Source organism: Felis catus, chromosome B2 (genome assembly GCF_018350175.1).
Source record: "Felis catus isolate Fca126 chromosome B2, F.catus_Fca126_mat1.0, whole genome shotgun sequence".
Taxonomy (NCBI): domain Eukaryota; kingdom Metazoa; phylum Chordata; class Mammalia; order Carnivora; family Felidae; genus Felis; species Felis catus.
Window position 1 is genome coordinate 40,178,179 of NC_058372.1, and position 23,271 is coordinate 40,201,449.

At 55.3% G+C, this 23,271-nt stretch overlaps 1 protein-coding gene across 1 annotated transcript in view; it reads right to left on the reverse strand.

Moving 5' to 3' along the window:
- Positions 1-4,560: 4,560 nt before the first annotated feature.
- Positions 4,561-23,271, reverse strand: part of CB2H6orf132 (chromosome B2 C6orf132 homolog) — a 34,241-nt gene continuing 15,530 nt past the window's right edge. The window contains 5 exon segments of the mRNA XM_045057551.1: positions 4,561-6,146; positions 6,802-7,096; positions 7,099-8,263; positions 8,594-10,191; positions 12,633-12,708. Of these exon segments, the coding sequence (XP_044913486.1) occupies positions 6,029-6,146; positions 6,802-7,096; positions 7,099-8,263; positions 8,594-10,191; positions 12,633-12,708 (3,252 nt within the window). The 3' untranslated portion in view covers positions 4,561-6,028.

Below are 23,271 nucleotides of genomic sequence, written 5' to 3' on the forward strand. Positions count from 1 at the left end.
CCTAGCAGTGTTGAATGGACTCGATTGAGTTTTGTGTTAACCTTAGGTATTTGAGCCCAAACATGAAAAGATCACAGAGTAGGGGAGAGACAGAAAGAGGGAGAGAGAGAGAACGAGCACCGAAGCCTACCAAATCTTCTTCGAGTAGCTCAGATAATAACGTAACAATGACAGGAAGTGGCAGGAGATACACCTGGGCCGTGAGGAAAGGTGAAAGGAACGGGGAGGCTCGGTGTGCGGAAGACGCGACTCAAGGAATCTCGTTTTGGAGAATGAGTAGGGCGCGTCCCGCAGAGAGTGCTGGCTGTGCCTCACCTCCCAGAGTAGCACTAGGGCTAAGGATGCCAACGCAGAAGTGGAAGAAGCTGAAAAGAGTGAGGCTGGTGGGTCCCCACTCTGCTCCTAGATCCCTCCTACCCTGCGCAGGCAGCTGGCTGTTGAAGGAAGACTAGACCTGCGACTGTAAGGCTTTCCTCTTGAGGGAGGGCTCTCCCGGTGGGGAGGGCCGGCCAACAGGTGCTGTTCCTTCTCATTCTCTGGCACAAGTTGGGCAGAACCTTTGCCCTTGGTCCCTGATACATGGGTGGGATAGGCTGCAGGTCCAAATAACATTACCGGAGACTAAAGAAAATCAAAAGACGAGTAAACGCAGAGCGAGAGTCCTTTGGATAGTTGGAGCTGGCAGCTTCGGGGGGCTGGCCCACTCGCAGGGAGGGCAGGGGCCCTGACCTGATAAGAGGACTGCCTGACATCCTGGCCCTTTTTAAGGACCAGAACGGCCTCACCTGGTAGCATCACCCCCACCCCCCCCAGCTCTTCCTGTCTCCACTTATAGAATTCTTTTTTTTCCCCAAAGGTTTATTTATTTTTGAGGGGGGTGGGGAGGACAGAGGATCCGAAGCAGGCTCTGCGCTGACAGCAGCGAGCCCGATGTGGGGCGGGAACTCACAAACCGTGAGATCATAACCTGAGCCGAAATCAGACAACCGACTAAGCCACCCAGGCGTCCCTCTTCCTGTCTCCACTTAGAGGGCAGGGTGCCTCAGCCTATCAGGCAGGAGCTGCTCCAAGGCATCTTGACACCTTTGAAACCCAAGCCATCTCTAAAACCATAACTTTGTGCCACCCGAGAACCTCAGCATTAGGCCAGGTTACACACATCTAGAAACAAGACAGTTATGTGGTCACTAGTCCATGGGAGACCTGGCCTTTGCCCTCAAGGAACTTAAAGAGTGCTTGACAGAACTTGATTAAATACTCACACGTATTCGTTCAACAATACCGTGCTGAATAAGGCCGGCAGTCCTTGCATTTTGAAGCTTGCCAGCTGCAGGGGGAGGGAGATGAGGAGCGAGTAATGCCAACGGGAGGGGACCAGGGGGCCCTGGGAGCCTTCAGGAGGAGCCGATGTGGCCTAGGGGGCGAGGGATGTCTGAGTTGAGCCTGGAGGATGAGAAAGAGCCAGCCGAGGGAAGTGGGTGCAGAACAGCGGAGGGAGGCATCTCTGAGCAGCGCAGGGCTGCGAGGGGCTTCCTGCGGGAGCTCGGACTGAATCTGGAGTCAGCCTGAGGAAGCCGAAGAGCGAAGAGAAGCAGCAAGGCCGGAATCAGGATTTAGGGATAGCGGGGCCATGGGCCTGGCTGCTCTGGTCTCACGATTGTGCGAGAAGGAAGGAAGGGAAAAATAACCGCTTTTGGAAAGGCCGAATCGGAATGGCAGGCCGGGCATCCACATGGAAATGTCCGCGGGGGCAATTTCATGTGGGAAACGTGGTGCAGAGCGGCTCAGTCTTCTGAAGAAGAACACTATAGACAAGGCAGACTGGAGGCCAAGGTCAGGGTGCTGAGACACCTGGGTGGAGGAAGGAGGCCAGCCTGAAGACAGAGAAGCCCGTAAGAAGCTCAGAGAGAGAACAGTTCTCCAGGAGGGCAAGGGGGAGGGGCTCCTCTGTGCCAAACGTTAAGGAAGCTTCTCGGGCCTCTGGGAATTGGCAGGGGAGCATGGGATTCTTCACGGAAATGAGCGAGCATTCGTAATGCATTCTCTTGGTCTCTACCCCTCTCCCAGAAGTGCACCTTCTCTCTCCTTCCTGGCTAAAAATATCCCCAGAGGCCCCAACACCAGGTCTGCAGCAGCTAGCCAGCCGTCCCTGGGGCTTTGGAACGAGGAGGCCCGGGTTCTCTGCCTCGTATCAGCGGCCACCCGTCCTGGACAGCTAATGATGGGACGCCAGCATTGCCTTTGAGCTGCGGAGATGAAAGTGGCCACCGGCTGCTGGGGGGTGGGTAGGCAGGTGGGGTGAGCAGGCAGGGGCAGTTCTGCCTGACAGCCCAGCACTGGGGTGGCCTCTCTCCTGCACCCAGCGGTCCCAAGTCACCTCTGTCCTACAGCTTCCCCCGGGGGGAGAAGCCTTTCCCCGTAAGGAAGTGGGGCCCTGGGGAGAGCTGTACTGCATCGCAGAGGATAGAGCTTTCATGCTCTGCTGACGGCAGGCCCCAGACTCCCAGCACAGCCTCCCTGCTGCTGCTCCGGGCCGGGCAGGGCCTCTCAGGAGAGGTGGGGTTCTGGCCACTGGGGCTCGGGCCACACCCAAGGAGCCGCCGGGAGGTTCCAGAAACCAAGGTGTGGCCAACCTGATCCAGGAACACCCGTGCCACCCACGCCAATTAACCTTTCCTGGCACCAGAGTCACTGTTCCCTCCCCAGGCCCTCCCACCCCCTGCTCTGCTAGAAAGACATAGGTTTGGGGTCGTGGCATGATGGGGCGAGGGAGGAGCGGTGAGTGGATACAGCCGGAAGGGAGGCGGCTGTAATGAAGTTTGCAGTTTGGACTCCGGCGGGCTATTCTGAGCAACTCACTTTTCTTCTTGGAGCCTTAATTTTCCCATCGATGCAATGGAATTAGGAGCGCGACAAGGCCAATGCGTTTCAGAGGATTGTGAATAAACAGAGAATGAAAGAACTTTTCAAACTGTCAAGGTCAAGTGTTGCTGGTTTCCGTGACCGCTGCTACATCAGGAGTTTTCAGGAGTGAAATTTGCGGAGCCCTATCTGGAGGGCATCTGGGGACTGCCTGAAATAACGTGTAAAAATGCATGTGGGGAGCGTCTCTCTGGGGTGAGGATCCATAGCTCTCAGCAGCTTTTTATTTTATTTCTATTTTCTTCTCTTTCCCATCAGCAGCTTTTTGAAGAGGTCTGGGTCCCAGGGCACCCGGGTGGTTCAATGTGTTGAGCGTCCGACTCTTCATGTGGGAGGGCTCAGGTAGTGATCTTGCAGTTGTGGGATCAAGCCCTGCGTTGGGCTCGCGCTGAGCATGGAGACTGCCTGAGAGTCTCTCTCCCCTCCCTCTGCCCCTCCCCTGCTCACACTCTCTCTCTTTAAAAAAAAGAAAGAGTAAAGAAGTCTGGGTCCCTACAAAGTCTAAGACCCACACGCAGCACAAGTCTGTCCCTGTCATTTTTCACACGAGTTAGCTGAGACCCATGGTCACACGGCTTGTCAGAAGGAGTGCCGTAGGTGGGAGACCAGGGCCCCTCCATGACTCCCCTCTGCCCCTCCCATGTCAGGTGAGGGGAGAGGAAAGTTAGGAAGATCAGGGAGGGGTGAGCAGCTAGAGGCAGAGCCCTAAGTCCTACTGGGAGTGGGGGACCCTGTCCTCTGTGTTACCGGGATGAGGGCCTCACGGCGGAAGGACGGGAGGAGGAGGAAGCCCCAGGATGGGGGAGGCCTGGGAGACCCCTCCTGGTCTCCCCTGCCCCCCACCTGCCACAGAGGACTCAGACAGAGGAGGAAACACAACTCTCTCTCGGACACTGTGTCGAGATGACGACTCTGGTTCTGTTTTCTGGAAAAGCTTTAGATACCAAGTCAAAGCTTTACGGGAAACTGTGGAAGGCCCCACACAAACGTAAGGGAGTCATGAGCCAAAAATGCAATTTACTGAGCAACCACTGACCGCCAGACACTTGCTGGGTGTTTTGCGCAAATTGGCATAAATGTCACCACCTCAAGAGGCCTTCCCTGACCACCGGGTTAAAGTAGATCCACTCCCCTCTCCCTGCCCTCTGGTTATTCTCACGCACCCTGTCCCTTTTCCTCCCACCGCTTATTACAATGTGTGATGCTTCTGGGTGTTCTTTTTAGCCCCTCCCTCCTCCACCAGACTTGCCGTGAGCAGGAGTCATGTATATCCACGCTAAGCACAGCGTCTGCCACCAAGAGTCACTCAAATACTCGTTAACGAGCGCACGACTGTCTCTGATCTTCGCAGCAGCCTTGTTAGGTCCGCGTTATCATCATGCCCATCACACAGAAGAAGAGACTGAGGTTCAGAGAGTCCAAGAGACTTGCTCAAGGACACAGTTTGTTATCACCAGACTGTAGCTCTGCTTCTTCCCCCTTGAAGGCTTTCGAGAGAGAACCTAAGGCTCAGAAGAGAAAGCGTGGGCCCCGCAAAATGGCTCACCCGGTCAGGCATCCCCCCCCCCCCCGTGCTCAGGCTTCCCCAGCGGAGCTCTCCCAACCTCTCATCACACCGAAGTAGCTCCCAGTCATCAATCCACAGCCACAGAGCTGAGGCCAGTCCACACTGGCCTGTTTATTTCCCAAGCCAAGTGACAGCCAGTCTTTCCCCTCCTACTCCAGAGCAACATACAGCTGGGAGCCCATGCCTCACCCTTCAAACCTTACACAGCAGATAAATTAGTGAACTCTTTTTTATAAAACATCGTACAGGGAAAACACATACATACATAGAGGGCCAGTGCTGGTCTGGGGCGGGGTTCGCTTCTTGAACACAGGTAACCAGATCCTGTGCCATCGGGGTGCCTGCTGTCCTTCCCTGAAGTGGCTCTCCTGCTGTCCCCACAACCTGTATCTTGGCTAGTGACCTCAAGTCCTAAAGGTCCAACCCTGTGCCCCCACAGGGTGCTGCTTCCTGGCTGTCCTACCGGCCTGCTTCTCTGAGGCTGGCCACTCCCTCCCATTCCTCCTTACTGAGGCAGCCTGCCTTGACTGGTCCCAAGAATTCGGGTCTGGGCCTGCCCATCTCTGCCGCCTCCCACTCCCCATCTTCCAGCATCTTCGCTATGCATTTTGAAGCCCAATAATATTGGGGACCTGTAGTGTTGGGATTGGGAGGGGTGGTTGGGGAGGATGCCCCCTCCAAATCCCAAATGGGTTCTGCCTAGGTTAGGCCTTGGTGTCCAGCTCCCAGGTCTTCTGGCTCCTTGGGCCCAATCCCCCAAATCATGGCTGCCTGGGTCTGCGTAGGAAAACAAGACTTAATCCTCTGTCTCCCATCCTGTACTTGCCAAGTCTTCCTTCTCTCTCTGGGCTTCCCTGTGGCTAAGGGCCAGCGCCAGGGAAAATGAACCATCCACCCCGCTATCCCCACCCTTGGCCAATGCAAAGACCTCTGTTCCAGTACCTGCTCCACAGGTTGTATGTGCACATTCCTGGTCCCACCTCAATGTGGCTTCTATGCTAGGAACCTAGGAATCACCTCTTGGGGTGACAAATGGTGGGCCGGCGGAGGCTAAAGAGCTCAACGTGTAGTGTCCCGCACCCCTACCCAGATGGAGCTGGGCCTCAGCCCTCTGGGAGCACTGGACAGACAATCACAGCCATTGGGATGGATTCCCATTCAGACTTAGTGCCCCACCCCTTGCTTTCAGGACCTGCTCAGGAGTCCACGCTGGTAAAACTGCTTTAAGTCGTGCTAAAGCAAACAGGACCAGATAGCGGAAACTCGGGCTCCAGGCCCTTAAAGGTTCCTCCTCTCCTCCCTCCTTCCCCCTCCCATCCCCATGTGCAGACAGTCCACAGCCACGCCAGTGCTTTGGGAAACAGAAACCCACCGTGCATCTTCCCACGGCTTCTCACTCGTCCTCCGTCTGTGTTCGGGTAACAAAGACTCCTGCATGTTTAAGTCAGGCCGCCTAACACCGGCTGCGTCCCTCCCACCCCCGCAAAAAACAAGTGCCCAGGTCTGACCCCTTGGAGTAGAGCTGAGAACACCCTGGGCTCAGGATGGGGCTTTCCGGTGGTTCCCCGAGTAGGCATAGGAGATAGGATGGCGGGTCCCAGGCCTCACGGTGAATGTATTGATGGGGCTTCCATAGTGGGGGGTTCCGTGGGGAGACCTGGGGAGGGGGAGCAGGAGAGAGGTGAGGTGAATATCTGCAGCTGGTTAACCAACAGCCCTCCCATCTCCTTCCGGGCGCGAGAGGGAAAGATATGGCTCAGTGATATGGTATCTGCCCACACAAGCCCCGGTGGACAGGGTGGGACCCTAGTCCAGCAGTATTGATTCAACAGACACAGGGCTCCTCCTCCTGTCTAGGCTTGGCTGGCCACAGAGTACTTGCCTAACACCCTTCTATTCAGAACTCTTCACTCCTAGCCTGAGTCTGGATCCTTCTCTGTGCGGCTGGGAAATCCCCACAGCCAAGGACCACTCAGGTCTCCACCCACACCACTCTTAGCTTGAAGCCCTGAGCCTCTGGGGGATGGGAAAGAGGAGGCAGAAGAGGGGGAGCCAGCTGGTGGGGAAAGCAGGAGGAAGGGGAAAGAGAGAACAAGTGAGATGGTGGAAACGAGGATGCAGGTCAGGGAAACCCTTTCCAGGTAAAGTGCTCCTCGTGTTCCTTTCTCTGTCCAGAGAGCCAGAGAGGAGACAACCCAATGTCGCGGGACGGGTGGCCGTGGCCTGGTGGGCTTCTCTGTGGCCCGCGGGCGGACCCTTCCCTCACCTGGCTTCCCACCCCAGGTCCGTCCCTCGCCCCACTCCCAACTCACCTGCCGGCCGCAGGGGAGAAGCCGTAGTCTCCGCCGGGCGCCTTGAACTTGGCCTCCCCGCGGGCTGCGCCCTCCATGGACAGCCTCGGCGCGTGCAGGCCGCCGGGGGGCGCGCGGCCCGCCGAGTTGACGCGCCGCATTTCCGGGCCCCCAGGCGGCGGCCCGAAGCAGTTGGGGGAGCTCAGGCTGCGGGCGGTGCCGCCGCGGGGCTGCCCGGGGCTGCGCTGGGGCTCCCCGACATACAGGCGCTTCTTGATGAGCGACCGGCCCCCGCCAGCGAAGCGCTCCAGGCCCCGGCCCCGGCGTGGTGCGCCCCGGCTGGAAAGCGAGAGAAGCCCCGAGGCGCCAAGGGCTGCCCCAAGTCTAAGAAGTTGTTCCGGGGAGGGGATCCCCGGCGCCCCAGATACCGGAGGGCCGGGGCGGGGGGCTCCGGGTCGTTGCTGAACTCTGGCGGCGGCGGGATGACCTCAAAGCAGAACTCCCCCTCGTCGTCGTCGTCCTCCTCTTCCCTCTTGCAGGAAGGAGAAGGAGGGGACGAGAAGGATTTGGGCAGCAGGCGGCCCTGGGGGAGGATGGAGAACGCCGGCTTTGCCCCCGCCTTTGTCCCGTTGTGTCTGTGGTTTGGCTCAGTGCCCTCTGGTTCCCCGGGGTGCTGGGGCTTCCACTGACTGGGTACCGGAGGCTGTGCTGAGGAAGCCGGCTGGGGGTCCTTCTCAGCCTCCTTGGGTGACTTGGGGACCACAGTGAAGGAGTTGGGCCGGCCCTCCTTGTGGAAGATGCTGTCAGAGCCTGCTTGGGGCTGGCTGCCGTGGCCCCGGAGACTCCCTGGCAGGGAGGACCGGCCCAGGGCGGCCCCTCCCGGCCTTCCCTTCTGTGCCCTCTGCCTGGCCGCAAGGAGCAGAGCCATGGGGGAGCCGGGCTGCACCACCTCCCCGGTCACCGGGTGCCTGAGCAGTTCATCGGCAGGCGGGGCTGAGGTCGGGGGCTTAGCTGGCAGCCCCTGGGGCTCCTTCACCTCCACGGGCTCCCGTGACCCTCCCGCCGACCCTGTGGCCAGCGCGCCCACTGCCACAGCAGCCTCTTGGCTGGGGCTTTCCTGGCTGCGATGGGGCTTGTAGAGAAATGCTACCCCTTCGCCGCCGCCCGGGGATCTCTTTGGTGGGAGGGCTGGAGATGAGAGGGCTCCCAGTGCAGGAGGCTTACTGGCCTCTGAGGGGTGCCCTTCTGCCTCTGTCTGGGGGGCCACTGTAAGTTCCTGGGGGGTTGGCTTCTCCCACTGCCCAGCGGGGACCAGTTTCTTCTCTGCTGTCAGGTCGGATGATGTGGTGGGTACAGTTGTGGCTGCAGATGGTGTGGTTGGCTCAGGCACAGCCTTAGATGGTGTGGCTGGCCCCAGCGTGACCTTGGGTGGTGTGGCTGGTGCAGGCGTGACCTGGGGTGGTGTGGCCGGTGCAGGCGTGACCTTGGGTGGTGTGGCCGGTGCAGGCGTGACCTGGGGTGGTGTGGCCGGTGCAGGCGTGACCTGGGGTGGTGTGGCCGGTGCAGGCGTGACCTGGGGTGGTGTGGCCGGTGCAGGCGTGACCTGGGGTGGTGTGGCCGGTGCAGGCGTGACCTTGGGTGGTGTGGCCGGTGCAGGCGTGACCTTGGGTGGTGTGGCCGGTGCAGGCGTGACCTGGGGTGGTGTGGCCGGTGCAGGCGTGACCTTGGGTGGTGTGGCCGGTGCGGGCGTGACCTGGGGTGGTGTGGCCGGTGCGGGCGTGACCTGGGGTGGTGTGGCCGGTGCGGGCGTGACCTTGGGTGGTGTGGCCGGTCCAGGTGTGGGCTTAGGTGGTGCGGCCGGCACAGATGTGGCCTTGGACTGTAGTGGTGTGGTTGGCAGAGGGGTGGTGGTTGGAGGCGGCAGATTCCTGGCCACAGGCTTAGAGAATTCACCATTATCCGTCCTATGTTCAAAGATTCTTCCCGCTTCTAGCCGAGGCTTGGGCGGCAGAGACCCTATGCTGGGCTTGGCTTCCTTCTCTGCTGATGAGGAGAGCCGGGCCTCCAGCTCGCTCCGGATCTGCCGGACACTGGGAGCTGGGGGGTCTTGGGAGATGTAGTCCACAGGGGGGAGGGGCAGGCTGGTGGCAGCCCCCTTCTCTGGCAGGCTGGAGGGACTCTTCTCGGGAACACTTGGGAGGATCTCCTTCTCTGGCAGGCTGGGGCCCTTCCTGCCCTCCTTTTCCCGCGAAGCCGCTGTTGGGCCTGCCCTGTGGCTGACAAATCGGTCCTCCCTCCTGGAGCCACAGAGATAGGCTGCCAGCTCACTCCGCAGCTTTTCCATCTGGCTGGGATCCCGCCAGTCCACAGGCGCTGAAGACGCCGTGTCCTCCGGACTGGGGGGGTTGGGTTTGGGGTTGGGGGCTGGGGGGCTGGATTTGGGGTTTTTTGCAAACCTAGAAGGTGGAGGGGCTGCCTTCTCAGCAGCGGGCAAAGGAGGGGCAGCTGGGGGAAGTGGCGGTGCTGGGGGAGGGAGTGGGGGTGCAGGAGGGGGCGGGGGAGGGGCTGGCGGAGGAGTCTCGGTGCATTCCTTAGTCTGGGACTGGGACTGGGACTGGCCCAGCCTGGGGCTGGCTGGTGCTGCAGGTCTGAGCTCCCCTGGGCAGTCAGGCTCAGGGGCCCTGTCCGGATAGGCCTGGGACGCGGGGCGGATGTGGAAGCTGGGAGGCAGTGGGAGTCGATTGGGGGCTTTCTTGGTGGCCCCTTCCTCCTCTGGAGGCGTCCCCTGTGCTTCCTGAGTTGGGATGGACGAAGTCCTGACTGGGGTTGGGGGAGGCACCTTGAATGAGCGGGGGAAAGTGAGGTGGGGTTCTGGCTTAGGCCTCAGAAGGCTCCCCTTTGGCTCAGCTGGGCTCTGGGGGGGGCTGGTTCTGGGGGTCTCCGGCTGCCTGCCATTCAGCGCTACCTCCGACTTCCACTTGGTGACACCCCCAGGGGGAAAGAAGCGAGTCCCCGTCGTATGAAGAGATGCTGGGGGTGCTGGGGCCGGCAAAAGGGGTGGAGGTGGGGCTAGAGAGGCCAAGGGTGGGGCAGGAGGAATGAAGTCAGGAGGGGTGGGTGTGGATGGGGAGGAAAGGGTGGATAGGGGGGCTTGGGCCCCCAATACTGGGGGCGGAGGTGGGGCCGTGGTGGGTGGGGGTGGGGGTTCCAGCAGCAGGGGAGGTGGTGGGGGAGCCATGGAAGGTGGAGGTGGGGGGGATTCCTCCCGAAGCTGTGAAAAGCCTGGGGGTGGCCCCGGGGCCGGGCCTGGGGGAGGGGGAGGGATGAGTGGGTCCTGCCCATAGTGCCCCGGCCTTAGGTCACCCACAGAGCTGTACAGGCGCAAGTTGCCGTTGACGAGTGAGCTGGTACCTGAAAGAAGGGAAAAGCAAAAGAAGAGGGAGGCCGGGAGGCCATGAGGTCCTGAGCTGTCCTGGGAGTGAGCCTCTCCTTTCCAGGGAGGGGCCCCCTGCCTATCCTGGGCTCGGCCTCCTCGGGAGCCTGCACTGAATGTTCTCCGTTTGTTTCACTCTCCCCTGCCCTGCTCTGGCCCGGGGGCTCCCTTATCCTCTGGCTCCAGGTGGGTTCAGCCGATGGGAGCTGCTGGCAGATCAGAGGGTGGGCGCAGAGAGGCCAGGGCATCGATCCCCCCACCCTCCCTTCTTGACGGGCCACAGTCGCCAAAGGCTGCCTTCCTGGCAGGTTAGCCCCATCCCACAGCTCAAAGATACAGGAGTAGCTCCCCACTGCTCCCTCAGCCTCTGGGGCTTGTGTCACCACCCACTCCAGTCCCCGAACTCTGCCCCCCTCCTTGCATACCATCCTTTCATGAAACCCTTTGGTTATCCCCTATGAGTATGCCATCTGTTTCTCACGGGGGCCTTGGCTGATACACAGCCAGAAAAGCCAGGGTTCAAATCCCAGCCCTACTGCTTAACCAGATGTGTGACCTTGGACAAGCCAGCTAACCTTGCCGAGCCTCAGTCTCATCATCTGTAAAATGGGCATGATGTCAACGCTTACCACGTAAAGCTGTTGGGAGGATTAACCAGAAGATTCGTATAAAAAGACGTAAAGGGCTTACCATGGTGCTAGGCCCATAGTAGGCACCTTATGAATGGCGACTGCTCGGATTACTAACCACCCGCACCTAACTGTTTAGGTTGTAAGACAGGAAAAGTGGGAGGAAGACGGGAAGTCGTGGGTCAGGGGCCTGGAGACGTTCTCAGTAGAAAGTTTTGGGTGAAAGACTCATAGGAGGGAACATGGTCTTTCCATGGAAAACATGGAACCCCTGCTTTCCAAAGATCCCGAGTCTACCTAGAAGCCAGCTCTCCGCCTCACAGAGAGCTCCTGGAACAGAGTCTGGCCTGCGGGGTGGGATGGGGGTATGTGGAAAGAAGGTGGCCTGACAGCCGCAGGCGCTAGACAGATGCTGAGAACCTCTGGCCCCAGCGGCTCACACCCCTCCCTTCTTGGACCCGGTTCCCAGCCCTTCCCCACCCCCAACCCCCCCGAGTCTGCAGGCCACCAACAGGCCTGCTTACTTCTCTCTTAGGTGGCCTGTCCTCTGCCTCCCTCCTCTCACTTCGTAGCACAAGCCCGGGGAATGTGAAGCTCTGAAGGGCTTCTCCCAGCTGTCTGACTTCAAGACAAAACGACAGTGGGGAGGAGGAAAAACTGACATTCATTAAGCACCCAAGCGGTAGGAGCTGCGAGACAGCAGTGCAAACAAAACCAAAATAGTCAAAATACTGGCCCTGCTGGAGCTTACTATTTCTCTTTTAATATATAAAGTTTGTTTATTTATTTTGAGAGAGAGTGTGCAAGCAGGGGAGGGGCAGAGAGAGACAGGGAGAGAGAGAATACCAAGCAGGCTCCACGCTGTGGGGCTCGAACTCACGAACCGGGAGATCACGATCTGAGCTGAAGTCGGCCACTTAACCGGCTGAGCCACCCAGGCGCCCCTGAAGCTTACATTTTAATGGGACAATGAGACAAACAATGAACATAATACATCCATACATCAGATGCCACACATCAGATGATGAGTGATATGTGGGAACAGCCCAGGGGTGCTGGGGTGACACTTTGAATAGCGTGGTCAGAGGAGACCTCACTGAGAAGCTGGCATCTGAGCACAGAGGGCGTTTGGGCAGGAGGGAGCTGTACACGTGTACAGGGGAACAGCAGCCGAGGCAGAGGGAACCGCAGTGCAGAGACCCCGGGGTGGAAATGTGCAGGTGCTGAAGGCAACAAGGATACCGGGTTGGCGGGAGCAGCGTGAGACCGGGAGAGAAAGCAGGCGATGAGGCCAGGTGAGGCCAGATTCGGGAAGTCCTGGCAAGAACCTCTGCTTTGAGCGTCATGGGAAGTCATTGGTGGGTTTTGAGCCTCAGTGTGACAAGAAGTGACCAAAGTCCCACCCAGTACGTCACTGCCTCCTCCAGAACTGGATTTAGGTTTGCCGTGGCTCATTTGCAGACACAGACGTACGAGGGGTTAAATGACTTGCCCAAAGGGAACAAAGCTCATCTGTAGGAGGGCTGGGATTGAAAACCAGGTGGGTCTGACTCGGGGTTCTTTCCACCACTTCCTGCTGCCCTTGACCCTGCTCTGGTGTTGGCCCTCACCATCCTCCCCCCACTGGAATTGGCCTTAGCCAGCCTTGGCTCTGCTCAACCCCCACTGGCTGCAGCCAGCAGCCAAGAGGCCTGGGGATTCCGGCTTTATCACCAGCTGGGGTGGGCCAGATGCTTGGGCCGAAGGAGGAAAGAAAGATGGGAGAAGCCCCAAACCCACAGTCCTCTTACCTGTCACTTCTTTGTCTGCAAAGTCTCCTGGGACAGAGGGGGTGGGCACAGCCAGTCCATGGTTCTCCTGGGCATTCTGAAAGAGGGCAGAGAGATCAGGGAACGGGGAAAGACAAATAATTCTTAACTTGCTGCTCTCGGAGGTCATTTTACTGGTCGAAAATCAGCAGTGATGGCGATCGTCGCAGAGCCTTGTGAATATACTAAAATAGAAAAGGGCTCATTTAAAAGGGTGAATCTTATGTACAGGTGAGTCTTGTTATTTGCACAAATTATGGTTCCTAAATTTGCTTCAGACACTGAATTAGAAAACGCCAAATCTGGGGCACCTGGGTGGCTCTGTCAGTTAAGCGTCAGACTTCAGCTCAGGTCAGGATCTCACAGCTTGTGGGTTCGAGCCCCGCGTCGGGCTCTGTGCTGACATCTCAGAGCCTGGATCCTGCTTCGGATTCTGGGTCTCCCTCTCTCTCTGCCCTCGCTCCCCCCGCCTGTGTTCTCTCTCTTTCAAAAATAAATTAATTTAAAAAGAAAGAAAGAAAGAAAGAAAGAAAGAAAGAAAGAAAGAAAAAGAAAGAAAGAAAGAAAATGCAGAATCAGTGCCCCAAGGGAAACAGATTAGTTTCCTGCAAACTCCCATCACAGCATTTTCATCAACCGGTCAATACATAACTTTATTTTATGTGTGTTTCTGTTTAAAGACACCTTATTTAATGTTTGGTTGACTCATTGGTATTGAACTCAGGGCCAACAGCAGTATAACTCAAGCCTGAACAAAGCTTATCTAACATACATATTTTCTCTGTAAGGCACATCACAGCCTTCTTGCACTTAGGAATGTTAGCACATGGGCGCTATGCTTGGGGGCCATTTTAAATAGTGAAATCACCAACAAAAAACAAAGAAGTATGAAAAATATGGCACTAAAGAACAAAGGACAGTTATTTACAGTATGAGAGCTGAAGCTAGAAGGCAAAATTGTCTCGTTTGATCTCAGCCGGGACCATGCGCATCAGGTGACTCCAATTTTTCACAGCTGTGCACATGTCCAAAGTGTCTTGAGTAGTGCTTTGGGGGCTACAAATACATTTTAGCGAGTAGGCGAATTCGCAAATACAGAATCAGCAAATAATGAGAATCGACTATGAATTCTATCTCAATTAAAACAAAACAAAACAAAACAAAACAAAACAAAACAAAACAAACGAATCTGCCTTGCGCCCCAGGCACATCCACAAGCTAAAAGCCAAATTCCTCAGCCTGGCCTCCTGTTCACTCTTGGTTTTCCTTAGGTATTTCCAGGAAACTAAATTAATTAAAAGTGGTGAACTGGAATATTTATAGTGCTGCAGATGCCCTTCTGATCTTAAGCCTCACAGACCACAATGTGTGTGCACAGCTGTCGGTTAGAACATACTATTTTACATTCTATTTTTTTTTTCCCCAAATACACATTTCCATACATCGACAAAGTCCACACACCTGTGCCTTGGAGAGCTGTGGAGCATTTTGCGGTAGTTTCCAAGGCCCTCAACAACCTGGCCTTGCACTTCCCAGCCCCAGCTTTTACGTACCACTCACCTGTTACACCCATCTCACATTCTAGCTTGGACACCTCCCTCTCCACCGTCCTTCCAAACCGCACACGAGTTCATGTTCATCCCGAATGCTTGGTCAGGCTGTGCCCCTCCTCCCACCCTCCATTTCTAACAATAATACCCCTTTGCTCCATGCTCGAAACACGTTATCTCCACCACACTACTCTATGAAGAAGACGCTATGCCCATTTACCAGATGAGGACACGGAGGCTCAGAAGTATTTCCTAAGTTGTCTATAGTCACACAACTAGCACTACCAATCCCAGGTCTGTGGTGCTCCCATCCCTCGGTATTTTATTTCTCTAAAATCTTTCATTCTTCAAGGATTAGCTGAGCACCTCTGGCAGGATGGCAGGGGTGAAGGGGCTAAGGGCACTGGCCTTGGAGCTAGACTGTCTGGATTTGAATTCCAGATCTGCCACCAACTAGCTGTAGGACTGTGCCAACTGGTTAAGCTCTCTGTGCCTCAGTTTCCCTATGAGGTAGTGATAAAAATAGAATTTACCTATTCCAGGGCAGGTGGGAGGATCAATGACACAACACACAAAAAGCACTCTGCTCCTGGCGTGTAGCGAAAGCCCATTAAATGTGAGCCCAGCAAACGTTACCACCAGGAGCCCTCACTGACCTGATGCTGTTCGGAGCAGCCTACAGCCAAGCCTCTCAAAGGAAGATTTTTGTTTGCTCTCTCGTGAGGTGAGGTGAGGTTGACCTTGGAGCCCAGGGACCTATGTGACCAATGTGAATCCCCCAAAGCTGGACACTTAGTAAGCCAAGTCATTACTCACTGATGAGCCAATGGTGCTAACTCTCTGGGCTTAATGACCTAATAGCTTCAGATCTAAGACAGGAGATTCAAGAAAGATGTTTTGAAAATATCCATGAGAACCTGGGTTACAAAGGGCAATCTCAGAATTACCCTTTGGCCATCTGGGGGCCACAAACAACTCATCTCATTCTCAAAGAATTCTGAAGCTGAAATAACCTTGAGCCGTCATCTCTTGTCTGCCTCTTGGTAATTTTCTGCCTCTACTTGATTCACACGGCCACACACCTGTTTTCACATCTCTCAAACCCAGCGATCCGAACCGGGGGGCAGGGACGGGGGTCAGCCCATCCGAGGAGTGTCTCCTAAGACCTTCTGAGATGCAACACACACACACACACACACACACACACACACACACACACCACCGATTGTCTACTAACCTTCACCAAGGATGTACCCTCTGATTTTGATGAGGTGGGGGCCAGACCTTCAAAAGCCATGGTTGAGACTTCTGTTTACTCTTTCGAATATAATTGAAAAATAAAAAGACATGGGGACTCGGCATAGAAAGCCCGAGAGTCCATTTGTGCTCTGAATTTTGCCAGGGGTGTGACCTTGGCCGAGCAGTGGCGACGGCAATATCCAACCATCATTTCTGCACCCACGGTGTCCCAGCACTAGGAGCTTTACCTATGTTATCTCCAGTCCCTTAACAGACCCAGGGTGCAAACCTAGGCCTCCCGACTTACCTTTTCTATAGATCACCCATGTTCTTCGCTTATAAAATGGAGATAATATTTCCTCCTTTGCAGGGCATTCTGAGGATCAAATGAGATAATATTCCTAACCCAGGAAGCCGGGGTTAGATGAAGGGCTATGTCTTCCAATCCTCCTCTCCCACAAACGTGAGCAAATTGTGAACAATCAAATATTTCTGGAATCCTTGAAACGCCTCCTGGGTCACGCCAGGTGCTTAAGTATGATTGTGCGTAGAAGAGGGGGATGGGCGGACTTCATGGGCCAGAGATAGTACTGCCCACCCTACCCTTCGATCTTCAGGAACTCTGGAAATGCATTAGACTCCCAAGACCAGAGGATAAAAACCTGTCTCACGAGCAGCCTTGGAAACAGCCGTGCGGGCAGAGGTCTGGCTTTTCAGGTCCCCCTGCCCCCACCGACATGGGGGTCCTGGGACATGCCCACCACCTCACTGCACCGCTCCAGGTGCCATGGCCCTTCACTGTTCACCATCCTAGGGCACGTGCCTGAGTTCAACCTCATCTCCATCCAGCAGCTCCAAGCCCCAGCTGGCCCTGCCCCTTCCCACTCACGCCCACGTAGCCCCAGAGGCTCACTCAGCGGTGCGTGTCCAGGAGAGGCAAATACAAACCCATGTTAACTTTCATCCTAGAAAAACAGACCCAGGAGGTGAGCTCCCTTTTCTCCCCAGGAAGACCCAGGCAGCTGTCATTGAGTGCCCCAGCTTGGATGGTGCCCTGTTTCAGTGTGCAAATAAATGCACAGGTGTAGACAGCATCCATCTCCGTGGGCGCTGAATTCCCCGATGTGAGAACCGAGGAAAAGCCTCCTTAAGAAGAGGGCTTGCGGGTGACACCTCTGTGCAGTGTGTGATCCTGATTGGATCCTGGGGTGGGGGTGGGGAGTGTGTGCCCTGAAGAACATTATCGAGAGGATTGGCAATAACAATATAAACATGCATTAGGCAATAGTATCATATCAATATTAAATTCCTGAATTTGGTAGTTGTGCAGAAAATGTCTGCTCTAGGCTACACAGGCTAAAGTATTTAGGAGCGGAGGGACACAATGTCTCAGCTTACTCTTGGATGGTTCAGGAAGAAACAATGTGTCTACATCAAGGATGGAGGGAGCAATTGGCAAAATGCGGAATCTGGGCGGAGGCTCTAGAGAGTTCTTCCTACTTTTCCTGCAACTTTTCCGCACTCTAGGATTGGTTGAAAGAAAAAGTTACTTAATGCCAGTGATGCAATGGTAACCAATTGCCAATGCAATGGTAACTTTTATGTTAGATGTAGCTCACAATTAAAAAAGTTAAAGGGCTCCTGGGTGGCTCAGTCAGTTAAGCGACCGACTTCGGCTCAGGTCACGATCTCAGGGTTCATGAGTTCGAGCCCTGCATCCAGCTCTGTGCTGACAGCGGGGAGTCTGGAGCCTGCTTTGGATTCTGTGTCTCCCTCTCTCTCTGCCCCTCCCCAGCTCATGCTTGCATTCTGTCTCACAAATAAACTTAAAAAATTTTAAACAAAAAATAAAAAAGTTACAAGCAAAGATAAGACCATCAAAAAGAGAAGGTGCAGAGAGGGCCTCAGAGCATCTCTATCCACCGGATATCATCGCCTCACACCTTCTCCCACCATCCCCAGTCCTTCCAGTCTCAGCAATAATAACAGCAGCCGCTGACTTCCTAGCATTTACTCTGCACCAGGTGCTCTTTCTGTGTTTTCTTTTTTTAGTATTTTTTAAGTGTTTATTTATTTTTGACAGAGAGAGAGAGATTGTGAATGGGGGAGAGACAGAGAGAGCGAGGAGAACAGAGGGCTGGAAGAGGGCTCTGCGCTGACAGCAGCGAGCGCGATGTGAGGTTCGAACTCGGGAACTGTGAGATCATGACCTGAGGTGAAGTTGGATGCTCAATGAACTGAGCCACCCAGATGCCCCCGTTCTGTGTTTTGTCTCTTGACTCATTTACTTTCCATCACAACCTGATGACATAGGTGCTGTTATTGCTCCCTCCGTTTTACAGAAAAGGAAAGAGGCACAGAGAAGTTAAGTGACTTCCCCAAGGACACACAGCCAGTTATATCACTGTCTTTCCAGGCAACCCAGTCATCACCCACACACCCCGCTTGTCACCCAACTTTGCCAGGCACTTCCTGGGGCCCTCCCTCTTGCCACCCCTCAAGCTCATCCCTTCTTCAGTCCTCACTGTCTTGTCTCTTACCCAGACAGACAGACTACTGTCATCGTCTCCAGATACTTCCCTGGCCTCTGCCTCACTCCATTCTTCAAACCTGATGCCAGGATGTTCTTTCTAAAATGGATCTCAAAGCAAGCCGCTTCCCTGCTCAGAAGCCTTCCATTGGTCCAGAGGATGAAATTCAAGCACCTTCGCATGGCATTTGAGACCTTTCGTAAGCTGTCCCCTTTGCAGCTCCTGCCATCTTCTCCCCACCCACCCCACAATCCCTGGGCTCCAGCTAGTGGTTCTCATCCTTTTCCCATTCCAGTGCACGTGGGGACCCGACTCACTCATGAGCAAGTGGGCTCCTCACAGCAGGGATCCTCGGTAAGCCAGAGACACCACCCTTTGGAGGTTCTGGGGGACGGTGAATAGCTTGAAAAAGCCCCTAGATGATTTGGTCACACCTTCCTCCCCCACCTGTTGAGAACCACTGCAGCTGCTTGGGATTCATTCCCATGTCTTCTTGGGTCTCCTGAGAGCAAGAGCAACCTGACGTTGCCTAGGATGCTCTTCTTGGCCTGGAAAACTCCTAGTTACCCTTTAAACCCCAGATTAAATGCCCCTTGTCCATGAAGCCTTCCTTGGAGTTAATTTCTCTACCCCGTGTCTTCCTGTGTGCACTGTTATCACAGCTGACAATTATTCAGGTGCCTACTATGTGCTAGGCATGATTATGAGTACCTCACATGTAGCAGCCCAGTAAGTCCCCATGGTGACCCTACGAGGCAGGTTGTTTGTATTTTACAGAAGAGGAATCTGAGGCACAGAGAGGCTAAGAGCATTGCCCAAGGTCACACAGCTAGTCAGCGGCAGGGCCAAAACTGGAACGTCAGGGCCTACCCTCTTTGCCACCATAGTATTGCCCTCACGCTTCTCCAGCACAGACGGAACCTGTCATAGGTGAGTGTAGTCTCTGCTGTCCAAGCCCAGTCTCCTGTTGGGTCAAGTAACAGCTAATTCTTTGTTCATGCTGAGCACAGAATGGACAACGCAACAAGTTTGTTACATGACTGAAAGGTCGGAAGAGTGCAGGAGAGGTGGAAAGCCTGTGTTCTGGGGCCAACCCTACCCCCATTCAACTCCGAGCAAAGTCACTTGTCTCTGGGCCTCCCTGCCTCGTTTGTAACCGCTTGCTAAGGGTCGCTTCAACCATGGTGCTCCGAATGCAGGCCCAGAAGGTGTCCTGCCTGTGACTCGGCTCACCCTCCGCCTGGTGGGCAGTGGCCTAGGCACTCGGGGCCGCATTTCCATGACAGGAGGCGCCGTTGTCTCCAGATGGTTCTCCGTCTGGAATAAAGGAGGAGTTCCGGAGCCACAGGGTGAGGCCAAGCGGGCAGGGCTGGGCTTGAGGTCACTGCTGACCTCAGACAAGGGACTTTGACTGCGGCAGTCAGTTGAGCTGGCCGCGCGCCACTCGGCGAGCTGGTCCTGAGAAAATGACAGGCCCATGCCCCAGGGTGCTGTTGACGTTGGAGGCTGGCATGCGTCTCAAACATACACGGAGGAGAGGGGCGTGTGGCCCTTCGAGGATGGCAGCCCACATCAAGAGAGGGGCACACCGACTCGTGTGCGGAGAAACCAATCAGAGGCAGGCGAAAGACCCTCTGAGCACCCCCTCTGCCCGCGGGCAGCCGGCCATGGCCATGCCCCTCCCGGCGTGACCGCGCCCCCGGTCATGGCCACGCCCCTCCCTGCTCAGCAGCCTGAGAGTGGTCCCCGCTTTAATGCCTGGGGCAGAGTCCAGCCCTGGCTCTGCCAGGTGGGGCATTCCACCTGAAACTGGGCCTCAGCCCCTCCCTGTCCCAACACCGGGACAACGCCTAGAAGCTAAGATCATTGATCATCTCACTCGCCCTGTTCACACAGGGTGCAAGTCAGCTCCGTGGCTCAGTCAAGCAGCCCTTTCCAAAGCATCACAGCCTAGTATATTGGAAAGTTATCCAGCAATGATTAGTTGCCGGGGAGGCTGGGGGCGGGGGCACCACTCCAAGAATATTTCTTTTTCTTCTCTTCCTTATACGTGTCTCTATTTCTCAGTTCTTAACAATGAACTTCTGTTTCCTTCATAATTAAAAAAAAAAATCCAATACAATAGTTATTTTTTTTTAAATATGAACTCGGGGCACCTGACTAGCTCAGTCGGTAGAGCATGAAACTCTTTTTTTTTTTTTTTTTTTTTTTTAATGCTTATTTATTTTTGAGAGAGACAGAGACAGAGCATGAGCATGAGCAGGGGAGGGGCAGAGAGAGAGGGAGGGAGACACAGTCTCCAAAGCAGGCTCCAGGCTCTGAGCTGTCAGCACAGAGCCCAACCCAGGCTAGAATTCATGAACCGCGAGATCATGACCTGGGCCAAAGTCAGACACCCAACTGACTGAGCCACCCAGGCGCCCCCACCTCTTGATCTCAGGGTCAGGAGTTCAAGCCCCATGTTGGGAATGGAGCCTACTTAAACAACACAAAACAAAACAAAACAAAAAACATAACAAACTTTGGAGTCAGGCAGACCAGACTGGCAATCTTAATTTAACTCCATCATCTCAAAGGAATCAAAGGTGGTATCTGACACACGGTCAGTGCTCAATAAGTGTGCCCCTCTCTCGCCTTCTAAGGATCGGCTTTCTTATTTGTAAGATGGAGATGTCCCACTTCCCTTGGGTTTGTTAGGACACCAGAGGCCACCACGTACCTAAAGAGATCCTGCAGAGTTAGTAGTCAAGAAAGGTAATTTCCCCGAGCCTCTCCTCTCTCAGGTCCTAACATAGCTCAGGGGTTAGCGGTGGCCCAAGAACTTGGAGACTGCTCCAGGCACAGCCTCCAGGGTGTCTCTAGTTGAATCCTGAGACAGGTGCTTCCCTGTGGTTAGGGTCCCCTACTACCCTTGACTGCAAATGTTTCAGAGTTGAGGAGGAAGGGCGAAAAACACTCACTATTTGAGGGTAGGTTATCTTCCCTTTAAAGTTTTAGGGAGTCAGAGCCCCACCAAGGGCTCAGGGGGACAGGGCTCGCCCCACTGACAACTACAGCCCTACCCTCTTGCCCTCCTCATGCCTGGGACACATACATCCTCATGCCTGGGATTCCTCAAAATCCAGCCAAACCCCAAGGGTGGGTCACCAAGGGCTTGGCCAATGGGCAACACATGGTTGACCTTGGGCGTGGGCCAGCTCTGAGTCTTAGTTGCACATTGTGGTAATAATGCAAGCCTCCTCACCACAGTGCTCCTGGAGCTTGGTTGGGGCACCTAACAAGGGGGGTGTGGATCTGCAAGGGGTAAGGGAAATGACCCTGAGTCAGATTTAGAGTTGGCCACGATTGAGGGAACCACTGTTGTCTGCGGGAGCAGGGGGATGGAACCCCAGAGTGAGAGCCATAGGGAAACCCCCTCCGGGTACCCAAAGCCCCCAGCTGGTGAAGCCCAGCTAGTTGTTGCTTGGCTTTGACCAGCAGTGTGAGGGTAGGGGGTGCTGGCCAGGGGCAGGGCGTAGAGGGTCAAGAAGGTCAACTGTGTGTTCTCTACAGAGACGCTTCTCTGAAGTGGGGCGCCAGTGAGCATTTCTAAAAGAGCTTGATTTCTTCCTCCACCGTGGCCTCTACCTTCTGCCGCAGCTCAAACTCCCTCCTGGGGGTCAGAGAAGAATCTCTACTAACGAGGTCATGTTTCTCTGAGCCTACCGGCTATCCCAAACTGCTCTTGGACGCAGGGCCCTGCCCCTAGACTCTGTGCTGTGGGGACCCTGCTTTGGTTCTCTACAGGGAGAAGAGTCCATGGGATCAGGCGGACATGCCCTTGGAGCCCATACCACCCCCGTCTTGACCTTGCTCCAGGCACAAAGGCCCCTAGACACGCCCCCATGCCCATTTAAACGGCCCCGAGTCCACTTCTAGGCTTCCTCCCCAGTTAGTCCTCCTGAGTGCGGCCCAAGTGGGGGCTACGCATATCCCTGAGCCCATAAAGTGGCCAAGGGGGTGCTGTCTGTGGGGAGGAGGGGGGTGGAAAGGTTCAGGGCGAGGCCCTCACTGTGAGGGAAGGAGCCAGGTGGGTAGAGGAGGCAGTGGGCTCCCATGGGCGTGGGAGGCTCCATGCGTACTCCATCCTGTACCCCCACCCAAATAGTCGCCCCTCACCTCGAAACCCTTCCAGCTAACGTCAGCCACATGAATCAGCCCAAACCAATCATGACTGCCCTGCCAGGCTCACCCCAAGGAGCTCAAGCCCCAACCCCAAAGGGAGCCTGGGCCTTGAGTTCTGAAAGGGGGGCAGAGTGGAAAGCAGAAATCCAGCGGACTCTGAGCTTCCAGGAGCAGGGGAAGAGGGGGGAGGGACCCAGAGCGGGTAGAGCTTCTTCCCCTGAGCCCAGCCTGACACCTCCCCAGGCACAGCCAGGCCTGCCTGACTCACAGGGTGGAGTGACCCAGGAAGCTCTCACCGCCTGGGGCACCCCTGGGGACCTGTCCAGCCAGTTTCCCTATATTTGCCACACTGACATTTAATTTTTAATTCCTCATATGCGTCACCCTGGAGATGGTTTGATTCAGACTAGGGGAGGGCAAGAGGGAGCCCCAGAGAGAAGTACAAGCTTCTCACTACTGGCTGTTCGATCAGCTCAGCTCTGGAAAGCTTGGGCAAGTTCTGGCTTGAGTCTTGGGTCCAGCCTCCCCTCAGGGGTAGCAGTAAGTGGAGACAAAGGATCCTTCCTCCACTCAGCCCAGGCCCATGGTGGCATGGACAGGACTGGATTGGGAGGAAACCAAGGCTCAGGTTTCGTTTCTGCCTCTACTGAGCTGTGTAACCTGGGCAGGTCCCTCCCTATCCCAGGCCTCAGTTTTCTCATTCTTTATTTTATTTTATTTTATTTTATTTTATTTTATTTTATTTATTTTATTTTATTTTATTTGTTATTATTTTATTTTATTTGTTATTATTTTTTTAAAGACAGAGCATGATCACAGGAGGCGCAGAGAGAGAGGGAGACACAGAATCCAAAGCAGGCTCTAGGTTCTGAGCTTTCAGCACAGACCCTGATGCAGGGCTTGAACCCACAAACACGAGATCGTGACCTGAGCTGAAGTCGGGCACTCAACTGACTGAGCCACCCAGGCACCCCAGGTTTTCTCATTCTGATGAGTGCCAGGGTCCTCCCCACTTCTGGGGTTTGGTGATTTTTTTTTTTTAAGTTTATTTATTTTGAGAGAGAGGGAGTGAGCGAGCACAGATGGGGAAGGGGGAGAGAGAGAGGGAGAGAGAGAGAATCCCAGGCAGGCTCCACA